This window comes from Lissotriton helveticus, chromosome 1_1, assembly GCF_964261635.1.
Source record: "Lissotriton helveticus chromosome 1_1, aLisHel1.1, whole genome shotgun sequence".
Taxonomy (NCBI): Eukaryota; Metazoa; Chordata; class Amphibia; order Caudata; family Salamandridae; genus Lissotriton; species Lissotriton helveticus.
This window is the reverse complement of record NC_136057.1, coordinates 1,286,426,080-1,286,448,272: the sequence shown is the minus strand read 5'-3', so window position 1 is coordinate 1,286,448,272 and position 22,193 is coordinate 1,286,426,080. Positions and strand designations below refer to the sequence as shown.

Here is a 22,193-nt window from a genome sequence, read left to right as displayed (position 1 = left end):
GGATCTGGGTTTAAGCCATCATTCTTTTCCCAACCCACCACCTCAGTTTGGACCCAGCCATATGCAAATCAGTCTTGACCCTGTTCCTTATGGGAACAGTCCAGCCCAAACTGCCAAGCCACATCCTCCCTAGACCAGAAAAAAGCATCCTGGGACCGGTTTCAGGGCTTCACCCTTCATCAGCCAAGCTAGCTTGAATCCAGTGGTGTAGTGAGCACGGGTCCCATGTCTGGGCATACCCTTCCCACTTAGGGTGACATATGCAAAAGAAACAATTGATGGACGGAATGCTGGACAATGCAAGCATTCACTCCCAGTCACAAGGATCTGAGTTTAATCCATTATTCTTTTGCCCACCACACTACCCCAGTTTGGACCCAGCCATATGCAAATCAGTCCTGACCCTGTTCCTTATGGGAACAGTCCAGTCCGAACTGCCAAGCCAGGTCCTCCCTGGACCGGAAACAAGCCTCCTGGGACCGGTTAAGCCAAATATGCCCCAAGGTCTTTGGGTGACACATGGATTTTTCACAAACTGCATAGGTTTAGTGATATAACATTGATGGAAGCATTCCCACACTGAAAAGTGTTTCAGCACCACTGTTTCAAAGAAGTTGTGTTTACCAGGAGAGTAAGCGAGGCCAGAGATGCCTTTTTCTAACTCCTCTCCTTTAAAGATGTGCATCAGCTGCAGTGTTTTGGCCATGTGGGGAAAATTGACCTACATACTTCAAACCTGTTTCCTTTAGGCTCAAAATATATTTCTACTCTTTCTGTGCACTAAACGTATACTTTAGTCATTAATAAGTTATAAATGAGAACGGGGAATAAGACCAAAAACATATTTTACTACCAGGCTTTTAGGACTGCAGAAACTATGTCACTCATTTTTTAGAACACCATAAATGCATGTAGCTCACTGTAGAAAGTTTTTGAACTTCATTTGTACCAGTCAAGACTCATTTTTCATATTTAAAATTTATATTACTCTTCCCCTTAATGGAGGAAAAACTGCAAGCATACCATTATTTTGTCTAACTTGCTTCTATTTAATCAACTGCATTACTTTGTGTGATAGAGAGAAAGAGGCAAATGAGAAGAGGCGTTACAGTTGAGAAAAGGGAAGAGAAAAGTGGGCTAGAAAGATGAATGGGAGATGATGAGAGAGGCAAATGTGTGATTGGAAGTGAGAGACTGGGCAAGACAAGCTAGGAGAGATGAGAGAAGACGGGGTAGTTGTAAATAGGAAGAGGGCAGACAGGAGAGAGATGAAAAGAAAGGGAGGTTAAGACAAAAAAAGGAGGGGAAGGGGGAAATGGAAGAGGGAATAGAGAGATAGAAGGAGAAGGGCGCCCTGGGAAGGGGGCGGAGGGATAAAAAGAAAGGCTACCTAGAAGAAGTGTGTGTAACAAAAAGGAAGAAAATATGAAAGAATAACCCTTTTAGGGAGAAATGGTCTTGTTCTCAGCCATTCTGGATGTGGGTCAAAGTGGGGGTATTTTTTTTTTTTTAGCTACTGCCCTGCATTTACTACTGACTTGGTTTGCTGCTTGATGTAAATCCTGACCTACACTGCAAGGAGCAATGCAGGTGAACCTACTTTCACAAGCAGCATATTTCTCCAACAGAACATTTAGAAAACAATTAGTCAACTAGTGCATTTAACAGCTGAATTTTTGTTTGCGTATGCTAAAAAGCCATGAGCTGTGATAGTGCATTTGCAAGAGGCACTCATAAAATATTAATAATTTCTCTCTCTCCGGTGAGGGGAGAGAGCAAGGCAAAGAAAGGCTGGGGTATTCTTTACTTTTCCTATTGTGATCATTATGAGAGTTGTTATTGTATTTCGAGAGTGCATGCGATTCCCTATAGGAGAGTTGATAATGCTATCATTGTTGCAGTAGGACCAGTGGTTCCAGGACCAAAAGGCGCAAGGGATCTAGCTGTTTCGGTCATAGTTGCCAACTGACCCCGCATATGGAAGTTTTTTCGACTAACCCTCCACATAAAAGTTGGTGAGGTGAAATGAGGCAAAGAAGAGTTTATGCTAAATAAATGAGGAACATATTTCTGCAAGGAGAAAGCAGAGGAGAAACTGATCAAGAGAGGCCATGCCCCGCAGAGAACCAAGTCTTAAACAGCAAACTGCTTTATCTAATTTCTGCAACAACCCTTTAGCCCACATAGCACGAGACATGATGCAAGGATCAAAGAGTTTTAGAAAGTGGCTTTACTTATCCACAGCAGTGACGAAACTTTAGATGTCAAGAATCTAACTCTTTCATAGAAGCCCCATCTGCTATTCAGCACTTAACCCCTTCACTGCGGCGGCTATTCCGCCGCAGTGCTAAGGGGGCGGGGCGGCCGCCCAGCGGCCGCATGCTGGTGAAGGAACCACTCCGTCATCAGCCGCGGTTGGGCTGTGCTCATGACGGAGCGGTTCTGTCATAGCCCCGCCCTCTCAATAGAACGCCCAGCACAGGCGCGGAATCCGCGCCGCGCAGGCGCGGCGGCAGGGCCATGACGGAACCGCTCCGTCATCAGCACAGCACCACCGCAGCTGATGACGGAGCGGTTCCGTCATCAGCGTGCAAAGGGTTAAACGTGTTCATAGAACTGTCTGCAAGCGGACTGCAGCACATATTTACTAACATTTTGCGTTGTGGGTGCACCACTTTTTGGGTGTATTTCTGGATTTGCAAAACCACGCAAAGCCTGATTTCCTCGGCTTTGTGTGGCTATGCAAAAAAAGTAACTCAAGGCAGCGTAGACTTTGCATTGTAGGGGCTTTACATGGATTTTGATGCAAACCCAGATTTACTAAAGTCTGCAATCCTGGGTTTGCTCCAACATGATGCTCCTACCCGAGGCTGATGTAATGAGGAGAAATAACTCTATTTATCCATGTTACTTCCTTTTTGCTTTTGTGCTGCATTCTGCTGCACATATACAAAGAGGTATAATCCTCTAAGAATAGTTTTTGTGCAGGAAGGGATACTATTTTGACCACAGAATAGGCACTCCTGCGTCCTTGTGCAAGGGTGCCTGCAATGATGCTCAGTTGCCACAGGTGCACCAGTGCTAGGAGAGAACTGGAATGAGCCATATCTTAGTAAACATGGTGTATCTCTCCATGTCACACAATGCAGCTCAGCAAGATGCCTTGCTGTGTTGCGTGAAAGTTTAGTCAATCTGGTCCTGCATTCCTAACTTGTGGCACCCCTAGCTCTACAAGATTTTCAGTCCACAACCATCCTGGCAACCATGGACATCATTAATGGGTAGCAAGGAGTAGCAACTGGGAACCATGGCTTCCTCCCCATGGCATATATCAAGAGGGAGGGACTCAGAGCGCATAAAGGTCCAGCATATATGCTCTGATTCCACAATGATCCCATAACAGGCATTGTAACCCCTGACCTGAAAGGTTGTTAAAGCAGAGGCAGGAACCTCCTGTTGGCCTTGTCCTGCAGTAAACAGAGGTATGGCTGGCAGAAATAATTCAGCAGTGAAACAAAATGTTGCCACCATTCATGAACAGGGGGTCCTGTTTTGAGCTGCCTTTGCCATGTATGGTAAAGGCAGTGTGAGCAAACTGAACATAACAATTGCAACATCATTTATGTTCTTTGCTGCTAGTTTAGAGGGCTGACAAAAAAGGGTTCTCATGCATTGTTGGAAAAAGGAAGAGTTAATAAATGATCAGGGGCAGCAGAGAAACTAGAAAAGAAGAAGAGTTCACAACAAACAGACGGATACAAAATAACAAAGACAAGTCAAAAAGAGACTGAGAGGGAAAGGCAGGTGAATGATGTGACAGGGTGAAAATTGAAATGTGAACTACGCAGCGAAGAGATAAAGAAATACAGGGAGAGAAAGGTGTGATAATGTGACAGAGACAGTCTGGAAAGAGACTGCAGAGAGTGTGGACATGTGGAAAAAGGCATCTGAGAGAAAGGGGAGATATGGGAGTGGGAGGTAAGACAGAAAGTTCAAAGAGAGAGTGAAAGAGTAGGAGACAGGTGTAACAGAGCAAATAAAAATAGACGCGTGTGAGAGAACTCAGAGAAAGACAGAGTGGGAACAGGAGGGAAATGTAAGAAAGAAAGAGAGGATAATGAGCTAAAGTTTGGGGAACTGGAGAAATGAACATCAATTAGGAGTTGTCTAGGGTCGCAATTGTGACCCTGGCACTGTCTTTGCGATTCCCCGGACCTCTGAAGTTGTGAATCAGTACCCAGGACACAGTGCCAATAGCCCTTTGGGGCATTGGTGCTCCATCTCCTTGTTTTCTGCCCATTTTTAGTATACTACTAATAAATAATATTTTATTCACTCATTGTGTAATACAACTGTAGCACCGCGAGCTGGAACAGGACATTCTCTGACCGCTGAGGTAAGCTAAATGCTTGTGTTATGTGAGTGGGTGAGAGTGCATTTATGTGACAAAGAGCATGTGTATGTGTGAGCCTGTGGGTGTATTAGAACAAAGGAGAGTGAGTGAGGACGAGTGAGACTGAATGCCATTAAGTGAGTTTGAGTGAGTCAGAGGGAGTGAATTTTAGTGAGTGAGAGAATTACTGGAAGTGAGAATGAGTAAGAATGAATAAGAATTCGTGTGGAGACTGTTAGAGACTGTTGGGGCAGTGTTAATGGGAATGAGTGACAGTGAGTGAGTGACAGTGAGTGAGCATGAATGCTTTGCAGTAAGTAGCAATATATGAGAATAAATGAATGGCAGTAAGACTGCGTGCACATGAGAGTGAGACAATATGAGTAAGACTGAATGTGACTAAGAGTGAATGAAAAAGAACGAGAATTAGTGAGTCAAACTGAGGATAAGTGAGACTTAGTGAGAAAGAATGAATATGTCCAAGTGAGTGTGTGATCATTTATTAGTGAATCAGAGTGGAAGTGAGAATGAATGAGTGAATGTGAGTTAGAGAGAATGTGGTATTATGCTTGCAAGTTTGTAGTTCCATTGCATACTGAAGGAAATTCTTGGTTGCCCCCCTTGCATAATTATTGTGCTAGCATAGTAGAGGCAATTTGTAGCATGTAAAAGTACTTGCACTAATAATTGACATATGTGGTGAGCCATGGAAAAATGCTGTCGCTGGCACACTGGAGGAAATTCTTGGCATAGGTGGCACTCATTTCAAAATGCTTATGCTGGTTAGTGGTAATCCCTGACTTAAGGGAGGACAGCCATGCATACTAGAGGGAGGGCAATCATTACCAAATTCTAGCCCTAACATACAAGAGTTCCTTTTTTACATAAAGGCCACCTATTTAATATGGGTGACACTAATGACAACATTGTGGCAGTGGCATTTTGTAAGCTGTTTTTTGGGCTAAGGGGTACCCATGTCAAATAGGGGGAGTGGCATCCATACCAAAATGCTGGCCCTGACATATAAAGGCACCTACAGCACATTTTAAAAGAAATGGAGTCAACTCACGGAGAGCGTCAGCTTTCATTGGCCTTGGATACCATGACATGACTTCAATATTTAATGAGTACCCCTTCAGAGCATAAGCCTTTTTAGCAATTAATGTCATTATCTTTCTTTAAAATGCACTAATTTGCTCTATTATTTTTCAAAATGTTCTCATGGGGATTCCCCCTCATCCCAAAACAATTTCCAGTGCTCTAGTTCAGGGCAAATATTACGTCCCATCACTTGTAAAGATCACAAGCCGCCTCTGCAAGAACAGAAGGAAAACAGTGTCTTAATTAGCACTGTTAACTTTCTATATCTTTTGTTGGGACCAGGACGTTACATTTAGGTTTTGTAAAATAAATAGTTTCAGCGGTGCAATGCACACTCTTCTAATTAAATATGCATTTATTAAAAAAAAAACACATTTTGCACAGGTTTTTGCTTTGCTTCAGTTTTTTTATTACATTAAAAATAATGTGAGCAAATAGAAACTTCACCTCTGTGCTTTGTCCAAGTGATAGTGCTTTGCACATGATCAGGAATACAAACCTATTAAAAATAAGGAATAACTTAGTTCCCATTCAAAATGAGCTGTGTTATGGTGTATATCAATTAATAAATGACACCTTAAATACTATAGCTTTTAAAAAAATCTCTTTTCTCCCTTCCTCGATGATTTCTTAATTCATGTCCTCATAGTACTCTACACCTGGAGAACTATTCAACCAAGGCTCTTTGTGGGATAAATAATTTAGGTTCCTGGTACTGTTCAGTGTTCTGTCTCACTATATTCTCTTCAGACAAACACATAATGTTCCAAATAATGCAAAGACAAACGAATAAGGTTCCTCAGTCTTGTTGACATTCAGGTAAGCATAGTGTCGAGCCATACAAAGAGATCCTGGACAGGCACCTGGAAGGAAGGTTCCCACTACCTACAAATCAGGATGCATTTAATTACAATGCTCAAGAAAACCCACATTAAGGAGGAAATACATCACCCTTAAGGTGTTATTTATTTATAAAGTTTTATATAGCGCTGGCTAGACCCGGAGGTATCAGAGCGCTTTACATAAAGATCAGTGCGTTACAGGTTACATAGTTACAGGATCAGCGAGTTGCAGCACTTCGGCCCAACAGCGTTATCTTATGTCAAATTTACTGGAATTATGTAGTAGGAGAGGGCCAAATTATTCCGCGGGTTGAATAAATTATGCAGTAAGAAAAGGCAAGTTATGTGGCATGATGCTGTTCATTTTATGACAGTATTCCTTCATTATGCTATCGTTTTTACACATGTTCGCACTGTCTGGACAAAGGATTCACTGTACCAGTTTAACATCTAAGCACAGAAATAATCAACTGAAAGGTGATCAGTCACCGTTTTCAAAGAGCCTTCCACTGCGCAGCAAGACATATGTGTTGAAGATAGCCACACTAAGAATAGATGAAGTTCAAATGTAGTTTAATGAAGTTTAGTATGTTACAAGAAACGTCCCAGCCACCACATTAGTCAGCTTCCAACTGACTCCCATAGTTATTTCATAACTCCAGTTTAAATTCTCAGAATACACATATAAGCATTCTTCATTACTAAAAGATTTCACATGCTAATTATAAAGATACCACACATCTTCCTCATTAGTTTTGAACATTGTTTTATGTAGGTAAATGTGAAAACAAAGCTCAAAATATACAGTAAAACAATTGACATCTTATACACAGTCTTTCATGAATTTAGGTGGGACCACAACTCATTTACTTCTCCTCAGTACATCCTCATCACTCAAAATCATAAATTTGGTCCCACCAAAGAATTATGGAGTACAGTCGCAATTCTATTCAAGTTTCATGTGAGGTTGTCATCCAGTTTTACAGAATTTTGAAATAATTTAACAACTTTACACGGAAAGGAAAAGGTTGATGTTCCTCATCTCTGAGGATACTTTGCTCTTACCATGTCACCCACATTTACTTTAGTTTGACAAGTTGAGTATCCCTTGTCAAAATGTTGTTTTCTTCTTCAAACCTCTTCTCGCTGTACTTTCCTCTGATCATCATTTTCTAGTTACACCCCCATGGTCTTACATAAACTTCATCCAAGATAGAAAACCTCAATGTATTAGGCCTCCTGCCTCTAAATAAGTCAAATGGCACTTTACCTACGTCTGAAAGAGGTATTAGCAGTAGATTTCCACTCTCTCATATTTTTTTTCCCAATTCTTGTTTTCAGTTTTGTGATCTCAAGAGATTCTTTCAATACTCTGTTGAATCTCTCTACCAAGCCTTTGGTTTCAAGATGGCAGAGAGAACATTTCTTGAGTTTGATCCTTCTTTTGGACAAAAACTCTTCCATTTCTCTAGAAATGTATTGTACCCCATTATCTGGGAGGATATACTCAGGAAGGCTGTCACTGCTGAAAGTCTCTTTGAGAAATCCGATCACACTGCCTGTTTTTATGTTCTGTGTGATTCGTATCTCCGGCCAGTGTGAGAAAATACCTATTAACATCATCACAAAAGATTGATCTGCTTTGCCAGTGACAGGTCACAGAATATCTAAAGCTACCGTATTTTCCGGCGTATAAGACGACTTTTTAACCCCTTAAAATGTTCTGGAAAGTCGGGGGTCGTCTTATACGCCGGGTACAAAATTTAAAGGTATGTTTTCAGGCGTTTTTTACATAGCGCGGACTTTACCCGAAGGTGTCAGAGCGCTTTACAGTAGGAACAGTATTGATACAAGAGGAACAATTACAAATGAACAAATTACAAAAGCAAACGTTAAGTTACATGGATCAAAAGTGACAATAGTGAGCAACCAAAATACATGAGGTAGCAATCAGTACATTCCTGGAGAAAAAAGTGATAAGTGTGCAGGTTACAAAAGCGTACAAAGTACGAGCCAACTATGCAGGACTGCGTTGGACTGCGCTGGAAGTGGGGGTAGTCTTATACGGCGAGTATAGCACGAAACCTACATTTTATCAAGCAAAGTAGGGGGTCGTCTTATACGCCGGGTCGTCTTATACGCCGGAAAATACGGTACTTTTTTCTATACTCTCACCGGTGTGTTTCTCGCTATCATATGCTGTATTCTTGTTTTGTTAAACATATCACGCAATCTGCATTCAATACAGCCTCTATCAACTCTCCCCACCTGAGTGTCAATCCCAGGCCACCAGAAATGTGATCTGATTCTTTCTTTAGTTTTGAAATTCCCAGATGTCTTTGATGACTCGATTGAATGAGCATTTCTCTGACTTCACTGGAAGGAACTCATTTCATGCCTCTCCACAACATACCATTGCACTCAGACAACTCATTTCTCACATTCCAGTACTTTAGTCCACTCTCACTCACTCCTCCCTTTGAGTTCAAACCCTTACTGATCAACCTAGTCACTGCTTGCAACACAAATTCTTTTTCTAATAGCACGTTCCACTCATTTTCACTGACGATGCCCTCCATGACATCACAGCTAACCTGAATCTCAACCCAACAAAGGCAGAACTCCTGCTATTTGCCAAGAACTATATTAAAGAACAATGATAAAACAGTAGAAACCTGGCTCAATGACGTTAACCTTGATGAATTTGAACCTCAACTTTCACCTTATGCTAAGTGCCTTGGATTCACTCTGGACCACAACCTCACCCTCAAGGAAAACATTGGCAAAACAGAAAGATGCCCTAGTGCCATCTCTTTCCTTTAACAAGTAAAACAGTTTCTTCCAGAAAGTGACTTCAGAACTCCTGTTTAAGCCCTTGTTTTCTCGAATCTGGATGGTGGTAACGTCTTGCTGCATGACCTTCCAGACTCCGCACTGTCACTCTGAGTGGGCATCCTACAAATCCATATTACAAACACAGTGGTCATGCTGAATCCATAGTGTCAAGCGCAGAGGCACGATTGTCTCCGCCCAGGCTCATATACCGACCCCTACATTGGAATTTAATAACTCGCGGTTCCTCGGGCCGCCTTCTTGGTTATGCAGGCAGCATTTGCTTGCCTCCCAGTGTCTCCTGTTCCACTGCAGGTCAAATCGTTCCCTGCAGCTGGCATGTAACTCTATGTCCTGATGATGACACCGATATCCCATGTATGGGATCAAAACATCGTCGACTCTTTGACACCTTGACACAATCATGTGTATCACTTTAATGTGTTATGGTGTTTTTCTTCATTTATGCTTGCCAATTTGATGATTCCTTTTTCAAGCATTAAGCTATGCCTGAGCCCTTCTTCTTTTTTGTGTTCTTATTGTTGCAGAGTTTGTGCTTCCACTTTATTGTTTTGTCTTAATTCACTAAATATTAAAAATATTCTAGTCGGCTTGGACAACGCAATATAGATGTAATGTAATGTAAATGTAATTTGTACTTGTAAAGCGCACTAATACCCATGGGTGTTCTGGCGCTGTAACGCATACCGCTGTGGAACCCTTCCTGGCTTTTCCCTGTGAAATGTCCACTCCTTGGCACCCCCAAGGTGAAGCCAGGCATCCCAGCGCTGTTGGGGCCATTGTGGAGATTAAGCAAGCTATTGCCCAGAGTTGCAGAGTGGGACCCATGATTAAAATAGGCACCGAGGCGAGAATTATCAGGTCCGAGGAAATTGAGCCCAAGACCCGCCGAGGCGGAAATTGAACAATGGTCCCGGGCCAGACCTCTGCATCAGGGTCTGTCGCTCTAACCATTGAGCCACACTTCTGCACAGATCTCATTGCATGTCTATACTTATTGTTTCTCCTTTATCTCTCCTGTGAGGGACCACTGTGTTTGTAATATACCGGTACCCAAGGTCCCTGACTGATCAAATCGAGTTCCCTTGTTTGTAGATAACAGCTAAAAATCACAGCACGCTTTATCCAGGGCCTAAAGAAATATGATCACATCATCCCAATCCTGATGGAATTCCATTGGCTACCCTTGCCAGCCTGCACCATCTTCAAAACAAGCTATATCATTTTCAAAGCCATCTGGACTAATTTTGCTAACAAACTCAGAATCTCTGGGGATTCTCAGCACACCCAGAGCCAGGACACAGTCAGACTGCAGATTACAAAGTGTAAAAAAAGAAAAACACAGAGCAGCATTCTTTTTCCATCTATGCATCCAGGATGTGGAAAAACATAATCATATCCATCACGGCAACCCTATGTTGCTCCAATTTAGGAAATAATTGAAGAGTCACCTCTTTAAAAAACACAACATCACAATGCATTAACTGCCCATAACCCAGGTACCTCTCCTATCACTCGTTGACTTTATGCTCTTTTTTTTTTTTTCAACATGTTTTTATTGTTTTTACATACACATAAAACATAAACATACAGTCATCTTTGAATTCTCGTTACAGGGTTTCCAGCCAAAGGTTGCTGGTTTGGTGGCGCAGCATTACAGATTTTTCATGCTCTTTGACTCTGGACAGCTTTCTACCGCCTTTTGACTAGGGTTATGCTACAGAAATATCATATGAATATCTACACACATACATACATAATTACAACCTTACATACATATACCCATACAGGGATACATTTTCCCTTTGGAGGATTGTTTCAAAAAAAGTCAAAATAAAGATGCATTTGCTCCCGAAATTGAACTGGTAATATTTGAAAATATAACTATTTGGGAGGTTTTAGCTTGTGCCAGGAAAACACTGATTTCTACGGATTCTCTATGTAGTCCTAAAGGTTTTTGTAAAATCCTGATGCACTTATATGCACACAGATTGCAAGAGAACATCCATTTCTTTTTTTAAGTTTGAAAGCTTTATTAAGTAAAATCAGATAATACAATAAGGTGACATCAGCAAAATATGAGAAAACGGTTAAAGGGTGGGATAATTTAAACATAAGTAGCCAATATCACAGTGAAAAGCAAAGCATTTTGAAGTATTTTACAGGGAGGAAGGGGGGGGAGGGAAATAAATGCATGTTAATGGCATAAAGAATGAATAAAAATAGAAAATACAATGAACATTCGTCAAAAAGTACAGTAAAGTACACAATATTGAGCAATTACTTGAAATATGGACTGTGAGCAAAAAGGAAACAAGTATAAAGCTAAAAATCACAATAGTGAAATTGAAAAATATCATAAACTACAGGCAAGAGTACATGTGTTCAAGGAGGTTTGAAATTATCCGAGGAAAGTGGAGAGTATGCCTTTTTGGCAGATTGATCTAAATATAAAGTGAGAGGTAACCAGTAGAGTTCAACATTTCGGGAGGGCTTGCAGGAGGAGGCAAAGGCAACATCAAGTCTATGTGATTGACATACTAGATTCCACCAACAATTTAGAGACAAAGTGTTCAAGGACTTCCAGTTAGAAACAATGTGCTGCAGTGCAAGGGCCAACATAAGATCAAAAAGGCCGTGTGAATGTGGAGGGAGGTCCAAATCATCGGAAAGGCTACCTAGAAAGACAAAAGAGGTGGAAAAGTGAATAGAGATGTTGAAAATGCGGGAGAGGCGAGAGCATATCTGAGACCAAAAAATGCGAACTGAAGGACAGAGGAAGAAAAGGTGTAGAAGATCCGCATTGGGAGCAGTACAGGTCCAACAAGTAGGTATATAAGTGGATTGAAAGCGAGAAATAGAAAGAGGAGAAAGGTAGAGTCTGTGGTAGAAGAAAAATAGGGATTGAGTGAGAGAGGCAGTCCGGGAAATCTTCAAAGATCTGGCCCATATTTTGTCCCACAGAGAAGTTGACCACGAAGAACCTAAATCTTTCTCCCAAGATAATTCCAATTTCGATTTGAGACGGTCTGGGTCGGGGGCCGAGAAATACCGATAAATAAGGGAAGCTTTAGGAACGGTAGAGAGGACGGTAAGTAGAGAAGAAGATGAGGCTGGTAGGCCTTCAGAAGGGAGAGAATAATAACAATCTAAAATGGTTGTCATAAGGATGAGGAATTTCTTTGCAAAAGAAGGAGGGCAGTGGAATTGGGATTGGAATTTAGGAAACGAGCAGGGGGATGAGCCATCAAAGAGATGACGTACCCAGATGATACCTTTCGCTCTCCATGAGGGCCATGCAATAGGTCTGTTATGTATTAAAATGAGTGAATTGTACCATATAGGTAATAGTAAGAAGGATTCCTGAGAGACCGAGGGAGAGAGGAGTAAAGGCCGTAGAAGAGAAGATGTATGCTTGAATAAAAGGGGGTTAAGGCATGGGGCTTTAGAAGTGAAGCGAATGACCTCTTGTAAAGAGTAAGGAAGTAATAATTCCTGTTCGACAGAAAGCCAGAGGGGTGAAAAGGGGGAGGTTTCCTGAGATAGCCAGCGGGAAGCTTGTCGAAGTGAGAAGGACTTGTGGTAAAGGCGAAAGTCTGGAAAGTTGGTGCCACCATTAAGTTTAGATTTACGAAGGTGTAAGAGAGATATACGAGCCTTCTTCTGTTTCCAGAGAAATTTGGACAAAAACAGAATCAATGCGGCGAAAATATGAATTTGGAATACGAATTGGGAGCATGGATAATAAGTAGATCAAAATCGGGGCAATCATCATTCTGATGGAGTCAAGACGACCCCACCAGGAAAGAAAGAGAGGATTCCAAGAAGAGAGTAATGAGTCTATTCTAGAGATGACCGCGTTCATGTTATATTGAATAGAAGAGGAAATAGAGTTAGAGAAAAGTACACCAAGATATTTAATTTTCTTAGAATTCCAAGCAAAGCCTGTGGAAGTGAAGAAGTGGGGAAGACAAAATTTGGTTAAGGGAAGAATTTCTGTTTTGTCAGAATTTATTTTATAACCTGAAACCAAAGAGAAATTTTCAAATTCAATTAATAGAGAGGGAACAGAAGTGACTGGGTCAGAAATAAATAAAAGGATATCGTCAGCATATGCAGATAATTTAAGATGATGGTCACCATACGGAAATCCAGAAATGGAGGGGTTGTTACGTATGGAAGTAAGGAAGGGTTCAAGCGCCAAAATAAATAAAAGAGGTGACAAAGGACAGCCCTGACGTACTCCACGTTGAAGCGTAAATGGAGAAGTGAGTTGACCATTGACGAGAACAGAGGCCTTGGGCATAGAATATATCAAAGAGATATAAGAGATAAATTTAGGACTGAAGCCATGCCATTTTAAAGAAGCCATGAGAAAGGACCAGTCAACCCGATCAAAGGCTTTCTCAGCGTCTACGGAAATGGCTGCAAGGGGAATCGATAGTGAGGGGGCTTTACTTAAAACATTAAGGAAGAGTCTGGAGTTATCCGAAGTAAGGCGTCCCTTAACAAAACCACATTGCTCTTTGCCTATGAGATGTGGTAGGAGCGGGTCAAGGCGAAGAGCTAATAATTTTGCAAAAATCTTATAGTCCACATTAACTAAAGATATAGGTCGATAATTTTTACAAAACTTAGGGTCTCTACCTTCTTTAGGGATAAGGCATATGGTAGCGTCCTGAAATGAGCCTTGGGCCGATCCAGTAGAACAAAAAGACTGAAAAAGAAATAGAAGTTTAGGTAAGAGGAGATCCGAAAAATGTAGGTAAAATTCAACTGGAAAGCCGTCAGGTCCTGGAGTCTTGCCTTTAGTGAGGGAGGATAAAGCAGTGGACTACTCTGCAATAGTGAGATCAATATCAACGGCCGAAAAATTAAGGTGGGAGGTATCTGGCTGGGGCAGGTTATCAAAATAAGATTGAATAAGCGCTGGGGTGGGGGGGTTCTCAGGAGTGTATAAAGATTCATAAAAAGAGTGAAATTGTTCCAAAATTTCTGCATCTGTATGAAGAAGAATATTAGAGGGGGAGTAAATGGAATCAATATTAGTTCGTTCTTTACGTGCTTTTAGATAGTTAGCTAATAATTTACCCGATTTGTTTCGACCTCCGTAGTATCGTGCGGTGCTCCGGAGGAGAAAAGAGGAGGCTGAATCTGTAGTAAGCTTGTTAAAAGCAATCTTAGCTTGGAGAAGTTCAGGAGACATATGCTTAGTAGAAGAAGTATAGAATTGGTGTTCCAACGATTTAATGTGAGCAAGGGTAACTTTACGCTTTTGAAGGAATTTTTTCTTCTTTTTAGAGACAAAATCAATAATAAAACCTCGGGCAGTGGCCTTGAAGGAGTCCCATAGAATATGAGGAGGGGTATCAGGTGTAGAGTTAAGTTGAAAAAATTCAGAAGCGAAAGAACGAAAAGAGGAGGAAAAAAGAGGATCAGTAAGAAGAGAAGGGTTAAAACGCCAACGAGAAGATTTAGGAGTAGGAGGGAGAAGGTCAAAAACAGTAATAATAGGAGCATGGTCAGAGATAACAATAGGTTCAATAGAAGAGGTTATAAGGTGTTGAGATAGAGATGAAGATAGAAAAATGTAGTCCAAACGAGAGAAGGAAGCATGAGGAGGAGAGAAAAAGGAAAAATCCATAACATCTGGGTGAGTGAGTCTCCATGAGTCCACAAGATGAATTTGAGTGATAGTGTCAAGAAATTGTTTATGTGGTTTGTGAGGAGAAAAACGAACAGAAGATTTGCGGTCTAAAAAGGGGTCAATGATCTGGTTACAGTCTCCACCTAGTAGGAAAGAATCATCCTTATATTGAACACATTTTGCTGTAATGGAGGGCCAAAAAGAGGAGTCAAAACACGTAGGACCGTAAACATTGAACACAGTAATTGGGATAGCATTAATGAGTAGTTTAGCCAAAATCCAACGCCCCTCATCGTCTTTTTCTTCTAGTAATACTTTACACTGAAGGCGTTTATGAATCAAAATAGCCACCCCGTTCTTTTTCTGAGAAGCAGGAGAGAATAAAACAGTTCCAACCCACAATCGCTTTAGCTTTAAGGATTCAATGTCTGAGAGGTGGGTTTCTTGAATAAGAACAATATCTGGATTGTAAGAAGAGAGGTGTGAGAGTACTCTTTGCCGTTTGATAGGATGATTAAATCCTTTCACATTCCATGAAACAACTTTGAAGGTGAAAGAGTAATAAATTGATCAAAATTGAAAATTGCAAAAACATACTGTACATTTAGTAATTCAAACTGTAGAGAGATAATAACCATAAGAATCATCAAAAAGGTAGAAGGAAGAATAAGTAGAGAATGAAAAAGAAAAAGAAAAGGGGAAAGGGAGAGGGATAGGAAAAAGGAGAGAAGATCAGCAAAGGAAGGAGAAGGGAGAAGAGAGAGAAGGCATAGAAGACAGTACAAATCCAAAAGGATGACTGTATTGAACATACCTGGAGGGGGAAGTACACACAGGGGGAAGGTGGGAAGGTGGTGATGCGTTACAAGACGGACAAACCAGGATCAGGAGCATAGCCACACCGAGACCGCACAAAAAGGAACACGGGATGGAACAAAATGGTGAAGGGAACATCCGATATATATCTGCCTGGGGAAAAAGGAAAAATTGTTAACATACGGAACATGTGACAGAAAATATAGATCCAGAAGTTAGAAAGAGATAATAGGTAGATATAAGAGACGAAAGAGAGAGACATTCAAAGAGAAGATAAGGAAAATGAGAAGGTTAAGATCGAAATAAGGAATGTAGAGAGGTACGTGAGTTCATAGAAAGATTACTAGAAAACAAGACATGAAGACAACAAAAGCCAAAGTTCAGCCACTGTTCGAAGCACTGTACGAAGCAGAGGAGGAGGCGTCCATTCCTTCTTCATTCTGTAAAAGGAGAAAATTCCGTAGTTCACCCGGTTCCTGAAATGACCAAGTCTTATTGCGATAGGTGACTCTGAAAGTGCAAGGGTGAAACAGGCCATATCTTGCTCCCATAGAGCGTAGAGAAGGACGCATAGCCAGAAATTCTTTACGTCTGGAGGCAGTGACGTTAGAGACATCTTGAGATAGGTACACTCGTTGACCTTTCCAAGTCACTTGTTTTTTGTTCCTTGCTGCTGAAAGAATCAAAAGGAGATCCGTGTACTTCAAAAAGAGGATGATGACTCCACGAGGTTTGGAAGAAGAATCTGTTCTGGCACCTAATCTATGGGCTCTCTGTATACTGATGGATGTAGAAGGGGGCAAGTCCAAAAGTTCCGGCAGGAAGGAGGTAAAGAAAGTCACTGGATTGTCACCCTCAAGATTTTCCGGCAGATTGTAAATACGGAGGTTGTTTCTCCTATTGCGATTTTCCAAATCTTCTGTATGTTTTTGTAGGGAGAGGACAGTCTTTTCTAATGCCACAATACGTTGCGTATTGGATTGGAGCTCAGGGATATGAAGCTCAACAGTAGAAATTCGGGCATCCATGGACTCCCACTTGTCCTTCAAAAGCTGCATATCCGTACTCGTCTTTTCAATAAAGGGACGCATTGCTCGCAATTCCTCCAAAATCTGATCAATAGACGAGGCCGGAGAGGTGTCCTCTGGCGTAGGAGAATTTTGTTTAAGGCGCTTGCCTGATGGAGCCGGTGGAGAGGGCTTACCAGTAGATGAATGAGCCAAAGATGATTTTGGAGTCGACATTTTGGCAGAGCAATTCGACTTGGATATCTCAGATGAAGAACCCACCAAAGTGTTCGCAGAGGGGGTAAAGACAAAATGAGGTTTACGTATCCTCAGCATATAAATGGTTTTCCTTGTAGTTTTATTTTTTGTGTGGCAGTGAGTAATCACAAGTCTCTGAGAGTTGAAGCGCCGTGGGAGGCAAGACGTTCCCAAAAAAAAAAAAAACAGCAGATGCAGAGGAGAAAGTGAGTAGGCGCTTGTAGTCGCAGAAGAGAGCGTCAGGGAATTAGAGTGAATATATGCTGACAGCTGAAAGAAAGAGGGTGTTGCGTCATGAAGCAGCCGAGATGGAAGAAATGCGCAGAAAAGTCCCAAAAACAATAAGGAAAGCGCCATGAGGTGGAACATGAGGAGTAGCGCTAAGGGTTGTAAAAACGTTCATAGATGAAAAAGCGGGTCGTAGAGGTTAACCGCTCTGTCAATGTGCTTCAGCAACTCTGCCTCAGTGAGGGGAGAAAAAGGAAAAATGACGTGGCTGAAAGTCACCACATGAAAAACTTGCTCACCACCACAGTCGGCATATCCAGGGTCAGTGTTGTCCAGAGACACGTTGCGCAGTAGTGCTGTGGCGGAGTCCGAAGGTAGAGGTCCGGGGGATGAGGGGACCTCAAAATGGCGGCTCCGTGAGGAGCAGTCGAAACATCACGGAGACGGTGAAAAACGGCACCTGAAGAGCCGAAAAGCCGCTCCGCTTGTTCCCCCGAGACTCCGGTAATTAAATCCGGCAGCGAGGCTCGAGCATGTTCCCGTTTACATGGGAAAATCTTTGGCGGTGTTGAACGGTGTAGCGGAGCTCTACACCTAGCCGGCCATCTTGCGCGGCACCGAAGCCACGCCCCCGAGAACATCCATTTCTAATGACAAATAGACGGGCCTTAATTTTTGCATTGTATATTAAACATTCCAAATGCTCAAGAAAGATTATGATGTGGTGCATGCAGGCAGATAAAATGGTGTGTCAAGGAAGAGGCTGTCCACAGAAGTTTAATAAAATGTGAAGTCCCTTTAAAGAATTCCCGATCAGGTACAGTGTATAGTGTATAATGAAACGATCAGGTGACAAAGGTAGTGAGATATTTGGGAACATTCGGTCTGTGGGCTGAACTCTTGACTTAGACTGTAGTCATTTGAGTGGGGAACTGCTATGGATGATGTGGATATTATGATTCTGCCACAACATGAAACCTATACATGCCCAGTCTCGCTTGTGATGAAGCCTGTATGCTTTCTTCACCTTTGTAAATTGATACAAATTGTTTCAATAACAAAAGAAGGCTCATGACCTTGATGATAAACTTTGTACGTTGGTGAACCCTAGCTTTGTACAATGAATACAATCCAAAAACCAAGGGCTAACGAAGCAGAACATGCACCACGAACGCTTCTGAGTGCCTATGTGAGCTGAAATATTTTTAAATTCATCACAACACGATCTCATGTTACCTTCTGCTGCAAGCACCTGAAAATTATTTTCCATAGGCAGACATCAGTTATTTAGAGGTTTGGAGATTTTTCAGAATTTCCTCAGATCCAAGGCTATAAGAGATTAGGAGCCCGATTTACTAACTTTTTGTATCATGGCTGCATCACTTTCGTGGCGCATCCAGAACGCAAAATGCTAGTAGCTATTTACAAAGCTGTGCAAAGGGCATTTTGCGCTATTTTGCGTTACTTTGTAAAAACAAAAGTAACACAATTCAGCTGCTGACACTGCATTGCATTACATTTTATTCTGGGGGGCGTTCCATAGGTGGAATATGGGTGTTCCCATGCATCCACCCATGGATTTGACGTAATCTCCAGCGGTGGTTGGTAGGGAACGGTGGCGGGTGAAGATGGGGGTTAGGAAAGAAACCTTACCTGGGGACGCCAGCTGCCACCTCACCTTCAACGCAAAAAGAACAGAGCCTCCCTGAATCCCCTGACCAGCCACACTACCTTACAGCAGCGTTGTGATTGGTTTGAGTGCCGTGGTTCGGCACTCAGCCAGGAGCTTGGAGGCTGTGCATCTTCTCCACCTGGCTGTATAATACAGCCTGTGGACAACATGCACACTCGAGAGTTTGGCCAACCAAACCCTCATGTTTACTTAAGGTGCAGCCACCAATCCTCCTCCTTTGATGGGCGTCAGGGGAGACTGGCCCCGCCCCACACTAACTACCTTGCTGGCTGCAGTGCGATAGCAATGATAAAAATAAAATGATAATAATGTTTCTTTCTTATCATTTTATTTTTCATTCGCACTCCTTTAAAGCAGTGGGATGACGCTCCACCACTATAGCGGAGGAGCCACCCCATGTAATCTAAGATTTACAAAGGTTTGTAAACTTGGAACTGCATGCAATCGCTATGCCTCCCAGAGAATGGCGTAACGAGGAGAAAAATCTTTTTTCGTCCTCATTATTTCCTCTTTTTGTGTGTGCCGCAATCTGCAAACAACCAGGGTGCAAGGGTGCCTGATTTGGCGCTAGGCTGCCTGAAGTGCGCCAGCGCTATGAGAAAGCAGAAGAACACCATATCTTAGTAGATATAATGCATTTCTGCTCTCTCCCTTTCATGCAACGCAGCACAAGTTGCCTTGCTTCACTATGTTGCGTAAAAGGTAGACCCATTAAAAACAACTAGAATGGAGAATTTTTTGAAGAACACATGTAACAACCCCTATTTTAAGTAATATTTTCATTTTCTCCAATTTAAATATTTGCTATATTTTTAATGAAACATTTTATTTTGTTTATTTAAAAGTAAAACATATCTCACAAACACATACATGTTAGTCACGTATGCTGTTGTCTACTGGGAAATTGAATGTTGCATAACCCTCTGTTTTATGCTATGAGTTGGCTTTTAGTGAAGTACAAGGACAGTCTATTGATACAATGAAAAGTGATTGATAGAGGCATATAATATCCCAAATGTAAAAATGTCATGTACAATTTGCTTAATTTGTGGGTCAACAATGAATGTGGATGAGAATGAAGGATGTGAGACTCATTCAAATAAATGTAACACCAAAAGGTGAAGCATCTTCTAATAAGCATATTGCTACACATCAACAGTGCTTTTCATGAAAGAGCAGTTGATAGGCATATTACTGTATTTAGGCTTCATGAACTGTGTAATTTAAAAGATCACACATATCCTGATCACCAAGGCATTATAATTTTGTACAGAAGCAGTGCTTAATTTGAGCTGGTGCTTTCCGGTGCATTTAATTGTCAAAGCTGGTGCTTGAAACAGTCTGCCACAAGGTGGCGCTGTACAGCTAATTTCGAGATGATAAGAACAACAGGTAATTATTAATTCAACATACATTAAAATTACAATTATCTGCCACTCGAGCCATTCTTATAGCTTTGGGGGCCTGTAATAGTCTGAATTGTCACACTTGTAGGAGTGTGATGGTTACTATTTGTGTTATTCCTATCATTGGCAGCATGGCATGGGCAATATTTGATGCGAGCTGCAGTGGCCTCCTGACGAGAGCCCTGGCACTTATGTTTTTACAAATACGCACTTGTCAGAAGTCATTGAATGCCTCTGTACTTGATGTCTTTTTAACAAAATCTTAGCATGTCCTCCTTTCCCCTACAGGAAGCAGAATGTGCGTATGTATTGTTTGTGGTCGCCATCTTCTGGCTGTCGGAAGCACTACCCATCGCAGTCACTTCTTTCATACCGGCTTTGATGTTCCCAATGTTTGGAATCATGAAATCCAAAGAGGTGAGCAATATGTCTACTTTTACAAGTGGTGAATTTTGTAAACTGTGTTATGCAGAGGCGTCACTCTACTAGTGGTGGGAAAATCAGCTAATGTTTAGGAGAAGACATTCACAAAGGAGACCTGCCCTCCCCTCCAAGAACATAGTAAAAAATCCTGAAACATAGATATTGCTCTTGAAGTCCTGCACCCTGCTGCTTCCCAAGGTACCAAAACATATACAAGTCAGCTGGAAAAATCCTGACATCCCATCTTTCACATTACTGTGGTCTTTAACAGCCTTGCTGACAGCATGAGTAGGTCACAGATGAAATATCCTACATCCTTAGAAACAACCCATGGCACACAGGGCACTGTTCATGTACTTCTGGAAACGAATCCAGCCTTGCCACAGACTTATGTCACAATACCGAGGTCAAACGTTAAGACCAGTAAGTAAGTAAAAGTAAGTAAAAGTTTTTATTGCACAATTAATTAAAATCATTGCAATGTACATGCACTGAAATAGACGTTACACATTAAGAGTAAAAGGGTGCACAAAACAATTAAAACAGAAAAATTGTAAATTAAAAAAATGAAAAACGTGCAGTAATGTCACCAGGAAAGGAACTCATGCTGGGTCTAAAGCAAGTTTTGGGGAATTAATTTCTAAATTAAACTTAACAAAACGAGCCGCCAACTGCGGAGAGTCTCCTCTCATGCAGGGATCTAGTGCTTCCTGGCAGGTCCTGATGTTGAGAAGAAACCAAAGGGGACGCAACCAGAAGTTTCTTTGGGTTCGAAGTTTTTGGCAAATGCACAGTGTGTGGATAAGGTTTTCCTCTTCCTGTTTGCAAAAACGGCATTGAGATGATGCCCCTTTCCTGTACCCCTGGCCAAACTTGTATGCCATCAGCGGGATTAAACCAAAACGAAATCGCATCAATTGAAGTTTTATATGCAGTTTCGTAGAAGCTGCCAGATACGACGGGAGAATTTTCGGGGTGTATAATTTAGAGACCCAGGGGCCATGAAAGAGCTGGGCGACCCGTTGCTCGTCGAGGGCGCTTGAAAGACTTTTTGCTTGTTTGGTTAGAAGTTTTGTTTTCGCTGCAATGGGCAACGGGGATGACCATATGTCCTTTGCTTGGAGGGATTCTAGACATGACGTCAGATATTTATTCCACGATGTTTTGTGGTTGCTAAAGACTAACCATAGACAGCTCTTTAGAGAGTGAGGGCTAGCGTGCTTTGTTTTTAAACAATAGTTAATGTAGCGTGCACTCATTATCCACCTCTGGAAAAACAATGAAAATTCTTTCCGGATTTGGGCGTGGGCAGTAGAATTTGGCAACCGGAAAACCCTACGGTAACAGGAAGATTGTGATCTGTCCAACCAATTATTCATTTTGTCCTTGAATATTATTGCACCAAACGAGATAGTGGGGAGTAGTTTTGCGGCAATCAGTTTTATTAATGGTACTAGATTTTGGGAGTGAAGAGCACTTTTTGTTCTTATAAAGGCCCATTCCAGACTACGGGCAACGGCCTGCAT

General features: G+C 41.7%; 1 protein-coding gene across 1 annotated transcript in view; it reads left to right on the top strand.

Annotated features, from left to right (window-relative positions):
* The window catches only part of SLC13A1 (solute carrier family 13 member 1), a 328,809-nt gene that overhangs the window by 69,679 nt on the left and 236,937 nt on the right, over positions 1–22,193 (top strand). Inside the window, exon 2 of the mRNA XM_078680827.1 lies at positions 20,533–20,661. Coding sequence (XP_078536953.1) covers positions 20,533–20,661 — 129 coding nt within the window. The remainder of the gene's footprint in view (positions 1–20,532; positions 20,662–22,193) is intronic.